Source organism: Cynara cardunculus (genome assembly GCF_001531365.2).
Source record: "Cynara cardunculus var. scolymus isolate 2C chromosome LG 2, CcrdV1, whole genome shotgun sequence".
NCBI lineage: Eukaryota > Viridiplantae > Streptophyta > Magnoliopsida > Asterales > Asteraceae > Cynara > Cynara cardunculus.
Window position 1 is genome coordinate 3870658 of NC_037529.1, and position 15462 is coordinate 3886119.

Genomic DNA, 15462 nt, shown 5'->3' on the forward strand with positions numbered 1-15462 from the left:
AGGTGGCATGGAAACCTAGTATAATGGGTAAATTTAAATCAAAAGGTTACCCAATGCTATAATGGATAAATTTTTCAAAGTACAATGTCCTAATAAAAAATAATTTGAAAGTACATTGTTGTAATAAGAAAACTGAAAGTACAATGCTATAATAAAGAAATTTATGAAAATAGATTGTTATTTTATGCATTTTGTCCTAAGATAAATTAGGAGCCAATTATGAGGTTGAGGGGCAAAAAGGACCAATCTTTTATCATGCTGCTACTGATGAGCATCAGAAAGAGAGAAGTTATATTGCCACCAAGAAACAAGATTTCTTGAATTATGTATGCATGGGTAGGGGAAACCGTTCTTCTTCGATGACATACTGGAAAGAAGCAAATCTTTGCATGAAATGTGAGCAAGGTGGCGGTGATCCGTTGTTGGTTTGCAGTTCCGATACCTGCCCATTCGTATTCCACGACACTTGCTTGGTCTCTACCGCGAGATAAAACTACACCAACTTTTTACTGCCCTTTTTGTGTTTATATTATGCCCAAAGAAACTTTAAATGTGAACTTTTTTCAGTTAAAATTCCTAATACTGAAATAATTTTGGTAAACCGAGTGTTCAGGTCAGATTGTATACATCTCGAGTGATCTTGTGAGACCTTGAAGATAACAGTCAAGAAAATCACAGTTTTTTTTCTAGTAACCGTGGGTGTCTGGCTCATGAGCTCATCTTTTACGGAACAACAGATCATTCCTTGCCAAGGAAGCGTTTTCTTCGACAACATGGAACTCTGTTTAACTTTAGTTAAAAAGGTTAGTTAACTTAAAGGGTATTTTAATCCTTTCACCTATTTTTTTCTTTTTTATTTTATTAGATTATGAAGTCAATTGTGATTTTCATTACTGTGGTTTGTCTTTAGTATCTTTTTAATTTTATACTCTTATTATATTAATTAATTAATTAATTAATGGTGATTTTAATTAAAAATATGTAATTTATTTTGTAAATTACTCCATTAGAAATATCTTGTGGGGATCTTTAAAATGAGTTAAGTATTAAATATTTTTAAATTATTGTGCAATTTATCTGATATATATCTGCAGATCTGTCTACATTAATCCAAAAAACAGATTTAATATATTAAGTTGGGTTTAAAAAAATTATGGTTCTTTCTTATTTAGCTAGGTGTGCAAATGACGGAAACAGTGATATTCGGATAAATCAAAGATATCAAACTAACAAATCAATTTGTGTGATTATTTTGACCAATTTTCCAATGAAAAAACGTGCTGACATAGGTTGTACTTTTACCTGAAAAGGAAACTTAAAAGAAGCAAAAGTTGTACATCTCCTGAAAAGGGAAGTGTTTGATTGACATCGGCTTAAAAGGGTACTTTCTCTATACATTATTAATTAATTTTTTTTAATATTTCGTTTATAAGATACAAACTTATCTAGACTATTTTTATATAAAATATTTTATATAAAATTTTAAAAATCATTTTTATACATTAAATATTGTTTGTTGATATATATTATTTAACATTTAAGATTATAAGTAATTGGTGCATAATTATAATTTTTTAAAATCAAATGTTTGAATTCATATAAGTAATTGATAAATATAATCAGATACAAGATAAACATCTCATTTTAAATATAAATAATTTAAAATATAATTAAGGAAATCATTGAGTTTAATAAAATTCTTAATTATTATTTTTGTAAAAAATTACATTATTAAACCTAAATTAGAGTAAAATAAAAAATTGAATTAAACAAATTCTATAAAAAAACGATAACCTTTAAATTGTTAATTTGATACTAATATTAATATTTTTTTTAAACTTTTATTGTATCTTCAAATTTATATTTTATAAAAAGATGTTGATATCATAAAAATTAAATCCAGAATTTACGTTCTTACAGTTTTGAAATTACAAGATGACTATCATGATTTGTAAAACCGTCAAGATTTGGTCGCTCCCTTTAACAGGCGTTAAATGAAAGAGTTGTGATACCTGTCTATATCCAGGGAAACTATAGCATTTAAGAGAATATCCCCAATACTAAGGATCCATAGGATTAAGAGGCATTCTTTTTTCGAGTTTTGGTATTTTACCTGATCAAAAACCACATAGATTAAAATCATAATCAATCCATTTATTTGGATTCATAATCAATCAATCCATCCATCAATTTTATTTCACAAAACGCTAACATACATTGCTTGTTCCAAGCAACCTGATGAATCAAACCGAGTTAATGGCAGTAGCACCCGCCACAAGATTGACTGAAAACTTCATCTCTTAGCTTTAAACCTAAAATTAACCTTTTTCTACGAGGATGAGTAATTCTAAAGAATCAGGACATGAGTTTTCATCTCACCTGTGAAAAGTTAACATGGAGATAACGATATAAAAAACTTGTTTGACATGACATTAGGATGAATAAATCTGAACGAGACAAAAATGCATTCTTTTTGTTTTATCAAAATAAATGAAACAAAAACTAAAAAAGATAAAACAAGATTGGTAAATTATAAAAGTCTAGAATTTTTTTTCATCCCAAAAAACCCAATTATTGAATGATTTAAGTGATGGGTTGAGTAGGATTTTTCTTTGAAAAATGCAATCTGTAAGAACCAAACTGTTATTTTGGGTCTAAAAAACCCTAGTTTACAAACCAAAATTTGAAAATAATCCTACCTAAAAGACGTCAAGTATTCTCCTCCTCATTCATCATCCGACCCGGAACCCGAACTTGACGCAGATGCAGGTGCAGGTGCAGGTGCAGGTGCTTTGCCATTCGCACGGCTCTCTCTTTTGGTATTATTATCTTCTTCATCTTCACTGTACTCGCTCTCGTAATCCTCATCGTATTCCTCCTCTTCAATCTCCTCCTCCTCTTCGGCTCCATCTTCCACCACCGGTCCTTCCTCCGTGAACCCCCCACGGGTTCCTGCCCGAGTCCGTTTCACCACTTTCACCTTCACCCCGCTCTTCTTGTCACAACCCAACCAAGAATCACACAGCAAATAACAACTCAAATTGTAGTTCCCTTCAGCTGGGGCTTGGAACTTCCCCATCACGAGCCGCGAGCCGCTCTTCACTTTCTCCACCGCTTCTCTTACCGCTTTACTGGTTTCCTTCGCGTTTGCCCCTGACCCTTCCATTGTTTCCTCGATGGCTTTCGAAGCCGCGGTGACAGCGGATGCTTCGTCCATGAAGCTTACTTTTTGGGAAAACCAGACGTTGTTTGAGTTCTGGTCCGCAAGAAGGAACCAGCAGTTTTCTTCCTTGTGGAAAGGGTAGAATGGGGCGTGGGGAAGAGCACGGACCAAGCCGTTGCTTCGTTGCAGGCCCACCCAGGCTTGAACCGTGACTATGTCACCTTCTTGTATACCCTCTTCACCTTCAGTCCCACAACTGACTTCAACCGTTATGGAAGGCATCATGTCGAGTACCGACTCTACATCTTGAACTTGTGACTCGGAGAAACCAGCAGCTTGAGAAAGCAACTCGGCGCGGTCCTCAATTGGCATGTCGCGGAGCTCCTGAAGGGTTCTCACCTTCTGCAGAGACAAATTCAAATTGTGAGAATATGTGGAACCCGATTAGATTCCTCTTCAAAACGAGTCTTTATATATATACAATTTCGATAGTCTTCGTCTAGATGGTGCCTCCAGGAACGGGGGCGAAAGAGTGTGTCAGGTCCCTATGTGGTGCTGGAACCGGATTCTGATACAGAACATCAATCGTGCATGTGCATCTGAGATCATCAATCAAACTATCCTATAGCTGAAACACCTGCACTCCATCTAATCATGTAACGAGCAGATCGGCTATAGATGTTGAATCCTCGTTGCCCATTTGCCATCTGGCAATCATAGATCAGTTGGCTCCAAATGATGTATAACCAACACTTGTCATAGAGCGGGGTCCTATGTGCGTATAGGTGGAGAAAAGAAACAGTGATATAAAATCTTTTACCTTGCGGGCTATCTTTTTCATCACGGCCTCGTTAAAATGAGGAAGCTGCAGAAAAGGTGCAATACCTTCTGCATATCCTCCGGTAGCTTTCCTTGCACTAAGAGGAACAGCCTGCATTAAGTGCACAAATAACAAATAAGTATTACAAATTGGCACAAGAAATTAGATAAGATATTACAAGCCACATGGACGATATTCAGGACAATAGGTAGGTGGCTAAAACCAAAGCAAACCGAACAAACACAATATATCCCACCCGAAGGTAGGGTATCGAGAGGGTAAGATGTATGCAAATCTGACCTCCACACCAAAGAGTAGAGCGGCTAAGGTAGGCAGCTATATTTGTAATTAGACCATTATCCAGCAAAATACATAAAATTAAGAGCTGATTACATTACCTGGATGATACACTGGGAAAGCTCAACAACTCCGACTGCAGGCCTCAGCCAGCCATGCCCTTGAGCCGTGCGTGGTATGACTGCCATCTGTGTACAGTAACATCAAAAAAAAGCTGTCAAGTAGTTCAGTACAAGAGCCACTACAAAATTCAAATGGCACTGTTTGCTTGTCTATAGTGAAAGCCTAGAGTCTTTTGTTTTTGTAACTAGTTGCATGAATAGCCTACTGAAGCATCATTTTCTTATAATAAGAAAAGAAGCACTGTAGCAAATGCATTTGAAAGTAAGATTGTATCGTCACAAGAAATTAGATTTCTAATGGGCCACAGCAGATCAAACAATTAGCACTACCACAAGGATTGGGGGAGCATAGATGAGGATATACAGGAGAGGATGTGCTGCATTAACTGAAAAGAAATAAATGAGGAACCAACAGTCATAAATGAACCACCAAGAAGATGTGACTTGGTGACTTGTAAGAAGAGATGGATACATTGATCAAAAGTGATTTACGTTTTCATCAGACTCTTCTATTAAGCCAATGTAAGACCATTAGATGATTCTATTAATAATTAAGGGATACAATCCAAGGAAAACTAATGAAGCTTCAACCAAGTTTCAAATGTTTAATTCTAAGCATGCAAATGAAAAAAAAAAACGAGACCTACTTTCACATAACATTGAGCACAAACACACAGACCGACACACGTGTGTATGCTGTGTGTATATATATGTGTGTGTATGACTGCACCTACGAATATGCACACACATGCTCTATTAAAATTATTCATGTGGTATCAAGAACAGATGGTTCTCTGATGTTTGACGGTCAATAGATCCAACAGACTGCTAAACAAAGATAATTTAATCCCATTCTCCAGCTAAAGAGAAATAACTGAATATTTGGGGTAAAATGAGCTGAATTTTTATAACAATGATTGAGAAATACCTTCATCAGCTCGTCAAGAAGGCGAGGTGCAAGCTCCACCACACGCTTGAAGTCATGCTGTAATTCTGGAGTTAAGGTTGCCGTTTGACGAGTTAAGTGAGATTGAATCAACAACTCAGTCTGAAAACAATGCAAAAGAAAGTTGAGCCCAATATGGATGGTGTAAAAAACAAAATGTCACATACTCCAAAACTTCCCCTTATTTCTAAGTTCCATCAAGACTTTACCTTTACTAGTGCCGGGTGCTGCTTCCAAAACTTTGCCTGCTCTTGTTTTATATTTTTCAGATCCAAGTTCAACTCGCTTCTGACCAACATAAATAGTTTCTGAAGGGGTTCTCCATCAGTCCTACGAACCGGAATCTCCATGTACTCAGCAGCCTTAATGAGAACATCCATAATTTTGCTGTAAAATCAAGGCAGAAATATAAATTGAGGTTAGAATAGCAACATACTTACCCAAGAGACAAAAGAAGGGAGGACAAGAGGTTAAACAAACAAAATAACGTAATTTCAGAGCTTAGCTTCCATTTTGACAATTCCTAGAACATTAATGTAGATAGATGTTGCAGTTTTAGTAAGCAGAGTGTTCTATGTTAAACAATGACATTTCCGAGACACAAATATCAATACCGGAAATAAGTTGGTATCTATCTGTCTAATGCACTTCAAGAGTATATATTCTTTTGATGAGAAGAGCGACACTATCATTATAGTCACTTTGTGAACCATACCTCGGGGCCAAGGAGGGTTTCATGAAGTAATAGTAAGCAGATAGTGTTTGATGCATGACATAATTTCCCGTGTACTTTGACGATCTAGATAGATATGCAACAGCCACCACCAACGGAAGTAGAATACAAACCCCAACAATCCATAGTAATAGTATCCCACCAGATGCACCATCTATGTTGAGCAGAAACTGAGGAAGAGCTATTCCCATTTGAAACCCCTACATCAAAACACAATGTGATAATCACACAGATGACAGACACCAGATACCAGAATGTTTTAAGATGGTAAACTTAATGAGATTGATTCCAGATAAAAACCCTACCTGCCGGCCATCTGGGTGACCATACTTTTCAAAATTTTCACGGGAAATTGGATCTGTAAGTGCCTGATATGCCTTAGCAATGGACTCCACAAAATACTTGTGGGCATCTGTATCAAAGCAAAAGAAATACATTAATCATCAGTAAACACTTGGAAGGTTAGTGCAGACAAAAGTTATGACAGCAATGTGAACTCAAGAATAGAACTTGAGAACATCAACCTGGATCTGGGTTTTTATCAGGATGGTATTGAACAGAGAGTCTCCTATATGCCTTCTTTATTTCAGAGTCAGAAGCTCCAGGTTGTACTCCAAGAATACTGAATGGTTCAAATACTTGAATCTTATTGAAGCAAAAACAGTTCCGTCAGATGAAACACCCAATTACAAGATTCTTGAATAGAAGATAAGCAAGGATTTACACAGTATAAATATGGCCAACGTAATTATAGAACTAAATTACTTACTTCCCGATTTATATTCTTGATATAGTACACAAGGACACCCATGATGACCCATAACAACACCAATGTCAAGTTACTCCATGTTGAGAAGTTTGAGATCTGTGAATAGGATTGGAAGTTCAGAAAAATGCATGTTTTTTGTGTATTACCCACAAAAAGTATAACAAGATCTCAAAAGAAGACGATTGCCTTTTTAAATATTGATTTGCGGTATTTTCCTGACCGGGAGCAAACTGAACATTGACAGTTAATGCTCTTTGCTTTTTTTGAGGCAGCACGGCAAAGCTGCATAATTGTATATGGTACAAGTGGCAGTGCAATCATCGTTAAAATGAAGATCGGGAAGAGTGCACTGTTCTCTTCTGAAGCAGCCATTGGAACTCTCTGCCTATAATATTGTTAACTCACCTGTTAATAGCAAAATATCAAATAAGTCCCGCAGAATTGCTATTTATTTGTCACTACAAATTTGATGGTATGGATATCAAACAATTTTACATACAGATGTAATACGGTTTAAAAGATGAGTGAAAATTCCGACTTTGATCTCGTTGTCAATAATGTCATTGGGTCAACCTTTTTTTCTCATACTTGACCAATCTCTCACCCCATCCAAAACGAGGCTTTTTATGGAAGCAAACATCATCAACACGAGTCCTTGGTGTCAGACATGGACAACATCTTAGAGAAGGATTGGAGATGAGTGTTATTATCCGGTCAGGTTGACCGGTTTGAAAACATTTGAATAACTCAATCCAATAGTTGCGGCTTATGTGCGAGTTAGGTACGAGTTAACATGGGTTGGAGAGTTAACATGGGTTGGATTTTTTAGCGGGTTTTTGGATTTTTCGTGCACCCCTAGGCAAAACCCACACAACGCAAGTAAGACAGAAATACATCCCTGCCTAAACTACCTACCCTTTACCCCCAGCGAACATGTCCAACGTTTTTCTAGCAAACTACGCTAGCTATAGGTTCTCATACCCGGTCTACTACCTTAATCATCCATCTCCAACTGCTCCTATCAGACAATTACGTATTATCTCTTTTCCCAAAACCGTAATTTTTTAACTATAAATTAATAATTAATTTCAGAGTGAAATCCATTTTTGATCCCTGTGGTTTCATCGAAAAAATTGTCCATGTACTTCAATAAGTATAAAAATAGTCCATAGATTATGCATTTGACTCTGAAACGAATCCTTTGCTCTAACACACTAACTGAGAGTCCATTGAACAAGAGGTATTTTAGTCATTTACATGTTATTGTTAAAGAAAGTGAGTGTACAAGTTTTAAAGTTTATGCATAAGTATGTTTGATATTACATTTATTATTTAATCAAAAGAATTATCTTATAGATAAATTAACAAGTTATTAATTTATGCAAATAAGAAGGAATAATCAAATTGAATTTGCCTTCTCCTGTGGGTTATCAACCTACCCTTAGTACCCCTAATAATATCCATAAATGACTTGTTTTTGGTTTAGTAAAAAAAAAAGTTAAACAATGAAAATACATTTTGAACTACTCTAGAGAAAATAAGATAACTTTCAAAGTTGCTGACCGACAAACAGAACACACTAACTGAGAGTCCATCGAACAAAAGAGGCATTTTAGTCATTTACATGTTTATTATTAAAGAAACTGAGCGTACAAGTTTTAAAGTTTGTGCATAAGTATGTTTGATATTACATTTATTATTTAATCAAAAAAATTATCTTATAGATAAATTAACAAGTTATTAACTTATGCCTTGGTAAATAAAAAGTTAAACAATGAGAATACATTTTGAACTACTTCAGAGAAAATAAGATAACTTTCAAAGTTGTTAACCGACAAACAATATGTTCCAATTTTTTGGAAGCCTTGTTACACTTAAATGTTTTTATTACACTGCAAAATAAGATAACAAAGATATATATATATATATATATATATATATATATAAATTACAGGGGCGATGATGGCGCACGTTACTTGTCTTCTGATAGAAATTAGAGAGATATTGAGGTGGTTTTACATTCATCAGGGGCGGTCCAACGGTTTTGGATGGCCTTGGACTGAGAGCAAAAAATATGCCTCTAATCCAATAAACAAAAAGCACACAAATTTTTTAAGGGGTTTAGAACCAAGCTAGATGGTTCATTCCCACGCCGATTTCTATTGGGAGAAAAAGGTTACAAAGGGGGACATAAACCAAAGCACTAAACAAACTGAAATTTTTGGCTATACTCTCTCGGATTGTCTGATAACATATATGGCCCAATGATGTGTCATGTATATAGATATAATTAATTAAAATAATGAGAAAGCCACTGTGTATGCATACACACATGGTTTCTCTTGATATTTTAGCAGGCGAAAGGTTTTTTTTGGGAAGAGAGACAATATGGCTAACTCCTTATTAACCTAGAACCTGTAGACCAGTAGAAGGAATGATACATGAAAAATATTTGCAAACCTGACTCACAGATAGAATATTAAAACAAGTAGAGGAACATAGAAGTCATTTTGGATGATGAATTGAGGTTAAAGTTGTATAGAGCTTTCTTGTGTGACCTTGACATGAGCGCAATAGAAAGAAACACATTTTAGAAATAAGACAAGAGTAATGTGTTGCATGCTAAAACATCCAGAGAAATCAAGAAAAATCACCAAATATGCAAATAACCAAGATTCAAGAAATCAAGAAAATCATCAAAACATCAACATATTAGATAAGTAAATACTAGATAAGAAGGAAAAACGCCTGGAGGCTGGAGCAAATCAGCAAAATCAGACAGAAAAGCACCTAGAGGGTGGATTTTTTGTGTCCAAGAGAACCAGGACTACGTCTAATCTGCTTATCATATGCTTATTATAAACAGATAAACAAATAACCTAATAATAAGCATTAAGCAAATAACCTAAACCCTAAACCAGATAAACAAATAACCTAATAAGCAAACCAAGAAACCTAGAAACAAATGAACATCAAAAAGACTAATAAGCAAATCAAGAAACCCAGAATCAAATAAACATCAAAAAGACTAAAAAGAAAACATCAAGATTCATAGAAAATTAAAAAGAACACACCTAGAAGAAGTGTAGTGACAGCAAAAGTCTAAACCATAGAAATGGTCACCACATAGCCCACAGGTAGCGGCAGCGCCATTCTCTTACGTTCGTGCGTGATGGCTTGAAAGGGCAGAAGCCGCAGAGGTCGTGCATGCATGAAGGGGGAGAAGACAGAAGTGAGTCGTCTAGATTAATTTTCTGAGAGCAAGAGCTTGAGTATATGGCCGAGAGGCAGATCAAGAAAATATTGGGTTGATTTTCTTAGAAAAGGTTGAAAAGCTGAGCGTCTAAGCCTACTAGAACACAGGGGTGAACATGGTACGAAGTACGGTACCATGTTTATTTTCCATATACCACGTATCAACCAATTATACTTGGTACGCAAAATTTTATACCATGTACCAACCAACTATCCTTGATACCAACTAAATTGGTACCAACTTTTTTCAGTTGGTACATCTTGATACGGTATTGTACCAACATCGCAAAAGTTGATGTTAGAAATTTATTTAAATTGACATCTTTACCAACTAGATTTAGATGCACTAGAACTATCGAGTATTCATATAACATGTTGATGTGTGTTGTACCACTTATCTCTACATATACAAGCACTCAAATAATCTGCATATAATACAAGAATTCACTAACGGTATGTTTGGTAAGCAGACAGAACAAGACATAACAGAACAGTTGTTCAGAGTTTGGTGAGACACAGACCGCACAGGACAGGACCAGTTAACCAATTTACCCCTAGTGAACTGTTCGGTGTTTTTTTACCAAATAGTCAATCTAAATGAAAATTGACAAAAACACAAAATGAGCAAGTATGTGTTCTAAATCATAGTTTGCAAGATAAGCAGTAGCAATACACATTCTTAGTTGAAAAAGAAATCACAGTGGTGAAGGAAGAAAGAAAATTTGATCTTGATAAAGAAAATCGAAGGTAATCAATCTCACCACTATGATGGGAACATCACCTTCGATTTCAAAAAAAACAAACAAATTGTTCACAATAATCAATCAATTTCAGTAAACCAATGTGTTCAGTTCAAATTGCATCCTTTTGAGCAAAATACTCATAACAGTTCTCGGAGACTTAAACCTCAAGTTTATTTAGATGAAGGGAGCAATAGAATCAATCACAGAGATCAACTTATGCTATCCAGAAAGCAATAGGGAGCTTCAGTTCATGGCTAACAAAAATGCTATCCAGTTTTGCTTGCTAACATAGATCAATTTATGCTATGAGAAAGATGAGATCGATCAATGTAGACAGAAATCAAAAATCAGAAACAAAAATCAAAAGACAGAGATCTAGGGTTTAGAGAGAAAACAGTGATTCTAGAGGACGAATCGGTTACCTGAGGAGGGAGGCGTGTCTGATGAAATCGATCAGCACACAGTCGAAGAGTCGATCGTCTTCTGTTAGAGAAATCGATTAGCACACTTGAGACCAATTTTCGATTTCAGAGCAGAAGCGTGAATCGATTTCAGTATGAAGGAGGCGATCAGCGTGAATGAGAAGGCCGGCTTGTATTAGATTGAGGGGTATAATTGTACATCAGCCCTTAGTTCTGTCTGTTCCAACTTCCACGTATAATCACACCAAACATGGATAATGTACTCTTTTGTCTTGTACAATACAATCCTATAATAATCTAATACAAACGGTCTAGCAGATGTCTAATTAAGTTATAAAAATTTTAAACCGTAGGTGTTGGGTTGATATTGAGATACTATTATTTGAATACAACTCAACCTGATGAAACTGATATCCTTTTATTTATTGGGTTTAATATGATTGTTGAATTTCTATTTATAGGGAAAATTGCACCAAAATGGAACCAACTTTCACCTGATTCCTATTTTGGGGAACCAACTTTTAAAATCGTCATTTTGGGGAACCAACTTTCACTTGATTTTTATTTTGGGGAACCAATTTTCACCTGATTCCTATTTTGGGGAACCAACTTTTAAAATCGTCATTTTGGGGAACCAACTTGGACCTGATTCCTATTTTGGGGAACCAACTTTCAAAATCGTCATTTTGGGGAACCAACTTGGACCTGATTCCTATTTTGGGGAACCAACTTTCAAAATCGTCATTTTGGGAAACCAACTTGCATCTGATTCCTATTTTGGGAAACCAACTTGCAAAATAATTATAGAAAAATAACTAAAAATTCATTTCTTTTCAAAAATTAATGCAATAAAATCTATTTTTCATTTCAAATCTCGGTTTTTTAAATTCAGATATCAAATTGAAGATTTTTCGAAAAAAATCCAAATTACCACGATAAAAATTGTTTTTTAAGAATGCAATAAAAAATCAATTTAATAGAAAAAAATTAATTGATGCAATAAAAAATAAATATTAAATATCACATTCAAGATTTTTATATCTAATCAATCTGTGTCAATATTAAAGTTTAAATCAAATTTGGCAAATCCAACCAAAAGTTTGATAGAGACCCTTAAATTATCTGTTACATGTTCAACAGATCAATCAGACCCTTAAATAAACAAAAAGTTCGATAGAAACCCCTAAATGACGATTTTAAAAGTTGGTTCCCCAAAATAGGAATCAGGTGAAAGTTGGTTCCATTTTGGTGTAATTTTCCCATTTTTCTATAATTATTTTTCAAGTTGGTTCCCCAAAATAGGAATTAGGTGCAAGTTGGTTCCCCAAAATGACGATTTTGAAAGTTGGTTCCCCAAAATAGGAATCAGGTGAAAGTTGGTTCCCCAAAATGACGATTTTGAAAGTTCGTTCCCCAAAATAGGAATCATGTGAAAGTTGGTTCCATTTTGGTGCAATTTTCCCCTATTTATATATACATTAGACAATTACACTATTATGTACGCTTTTTATATACACATATTTTCAATATATTCATATCTCTATATAACTCACTTGTATATATGTTCAGTAGTTGTGAACATATATATGTAAATTGAGAAAATTAACGGAATGTGATGTACGTAAGAAGTATGGATAAGTTGTATCAAATTGTTGATGATAAAAAGAAAATTATAAGTAGAGAAATAACATATTCAATGTTAGAATAATATTTTAATGTACCAAAGTATCAACCCGACCAACCCGTACGGTTTGGGTTGGATTGCACTTTGGTTTGTGTTGAGTTGGGTTAAGATTTTCCAAACCGCAAGCATTGGGTTGGGTTGTTCAAATGTCTTCAACCCAATCAACTCAACTTATAAGCACTCTACCAGCAATACAACATGGGAATGTGGACTAGTTACTAAGATTAGTAGGATGAGGTGAATCAATTCAATCAAATTCTATATATTCATCCGTATCATAATTTAGTAACATTTAAAACAAGATAACTTAAAATTTTAAAATCCAAAAATGTTGTATTATTAATTAAATGTTAATTATTACAAAAAAAAGTCGGTATAATATGTTATTATCATGGTGCACTATTTCTAATACCACATACCATAGTTGGTACGGTACTACCAACCAATAAGATTGATACTGATTAAATTGGTACGAGAATTGGTTGTTTTGTCTTGATGTAAAATTGACGCCCCTACTATACATATTTAAGGCACCGTCCATCTCGCCCAACATAAGGGTCGGGGGGCTGACATTCATTGATAAAAAGCCGTAAAAATGCAAATTTGGTCCCCAATTTTTTCGAGACCTTATTCAAAATCACACATTTATCATGCTAAAAAACAACTCTACCAACAAACAACTCATAACAAATACGTTGAAGTTGATGACCACAAAATTGCTTTGCAGCTCGTATCATTCAACAGTGCAATTGTAGCGCAATTGCAGGTGTGGGAGACGGGAGGTCGCAAGTGGTTAGTGGAAACGTGGGGTTCACAGTGAGGAAGGGGATGGGGCAAAGAAAGAGATAAAAGCATCGTAGTTTTTTGCTGAATAAAATTCAAATAGTCACTACATGTAAATTGACCTAAATACCCCTCATTTAAATAGATTAACAGAAGAATTTAACTTTCGTTAGTGAGAGTAACCAAAACCAGTAGATTTTGCATGTTTTAGATGCAATTTTTTTTATTAATAATATTAAGGATCAATTTCGTTGAAAATAACATCTCATGGACCAAATCCATAAATTATTGTTAATATCGTCAATGATAGAACTCTAAACTGGAAAAATTGTTGGGAATTCTACCCTTGGAGTGGAATGAGATAACTTTTTGAAGGCTTTGATTTTTATATCTTATAAAAACCAGAGTAAATAACCACAAGGGTGGTGTCTGATTGGTTTGAATTTGGCTCCAAAGGTCAAAAGTATCAGGAGGTCCCAAGTTAAAATCCAAAGAGGAATAAAAATTCCCTTGTGGCCACGGAGGTTCAAATGCGGTGACTCCGGTCTATCTGCAAAACAGGTGGTCGCCCTGAGATTAGTCGGCTCGCATAACGAGTTGGATATCCAGGTTAATCAAAAAAAAAAAAAAAACTGGAGTAAATCATACGTTTGGTTTTCATGTTTGTTACCTAGTACCAAGTCTAGTTTACATTTTAAACCAATTATAATTTGATCGTTGTGGTTGCTACTTTGTTTCGTTTTTGGTCGCTAGCTAACTGTGTTAACAAAGTTCGTTAACTTCAGGGAGTTTTTGCTCGCTAGTACCATAAAGAAAGTCTAACCACCATATGCATAACATAAAAAGTACAAGCAAGTTAATATTATTTATCTCTCTAAATATTTATTTTCAAAGTTTCTTATTGGTGAAAAAATATAATAAAAACAAATATGTCCCTTCTTTCATTGTATTCTTTTATGGGTGTTTTCCAAATTTGGAGATTTCTAAACTCTCTCTATTTTGGAGAATCTGTTGAGCAAAAAACATGTTCAAAATCTTTATTTTTTTCATTTTAAAGAATATGTTGGAGATACTCTAAGTTCCTGTTTGTTTTGCAGGAATTGATTGGATTTGGACGAATTTGGATTTCAAATCCATTTCAATCTCATGTTTTGGTTTGTTGGATTGTCCGGATTTAAAATCCAAGGATTTAATTGAAATCCTACAAACATAAGATTTTGAAATCCTTAGGGGGATGCTCGGTATTTTATGGAATTTCGTAGGAGTATGCAATAAAGTTTTAAAAAATATTAAAAACATTTGTTTTGAAATATATTTTTTTAATAAATAATGTTTTAAAAGATATAGATTTATTAAAGAAAGGGAAAAACCGTGCTGACATGGGTTGTACTTTTACCCTGAAAAGGAAACTTAAAAGAAGCTGAAGTTGTACATCTACTGAAAAGGAAAGTGCTTGATTGACATCAGCTTAAAAGGGTCTTTTACCTTATACATTATTCATTAATATTTTAACATTTCGTTTATAAAAAACAAAGATGATTTATTTATATCTATACTATTTTATAAAGCATTTGGTTAAAACTCTTAAACTCGTTCAGCCCTAAAAGATTTCATCCATATCCGATTTTATTTCATATCTGAATTCATGTAACTAACTGCAGATAAACACAATCAAATACAGGATAAACATCTCATTTTAAATATAAAAAATCTAAAATATAATTA

At 34.5% G+C, this 15462-nt stretch overlaps 1 protein-coding gene across 2 annotated transcripts; it reads right to left on the reverse strand.

Moving 5' to 3' along the window:
• Positions 1-2555: 2555 nt before the first annotated feature.
• On the reverse strand, positions 2556-11434 carry LOC112507287 (dnaJ protein ERDJ2A-like). 2 transcript variants are annotated; one of them, XM_025111813.1, is made up of 12 exons: positions 11271-11434; positions 9925-10026; positions 7037-7255; positions 6851-6946; positions 6606-6726; positions 6387-6493; positions 6064-6281; positions 5558-5735; positions 5331-5450; positions 4382-4468; positions 3984-4094; positions 2556-3565 (listed from the first exon to the last, which is right to left on the reverse strand). In XM_025111813.1, exons 3-12 carry the CDS (start codon positions 7220-7222, stop codon positions 2726-2728), a joined length of 2064 nt encoding a protein of 687 aa, XP_024967581.1. In that variant the 5' UTR covers positions 7223-7255; positions 9925-10026; positions 11271-11434; the 3' UTR covers positions 2556-2725. The 2 variants fall into 2 exon arrangements, with proteins under 2 accessions (XP_024967581.1, XP_024967580.1); XM_025111812.1 differs by lacking the exon at positions 9925-10026.
• Between the last annotated feature and the right edge of the window lie 4028 nt (positions 11435-15462).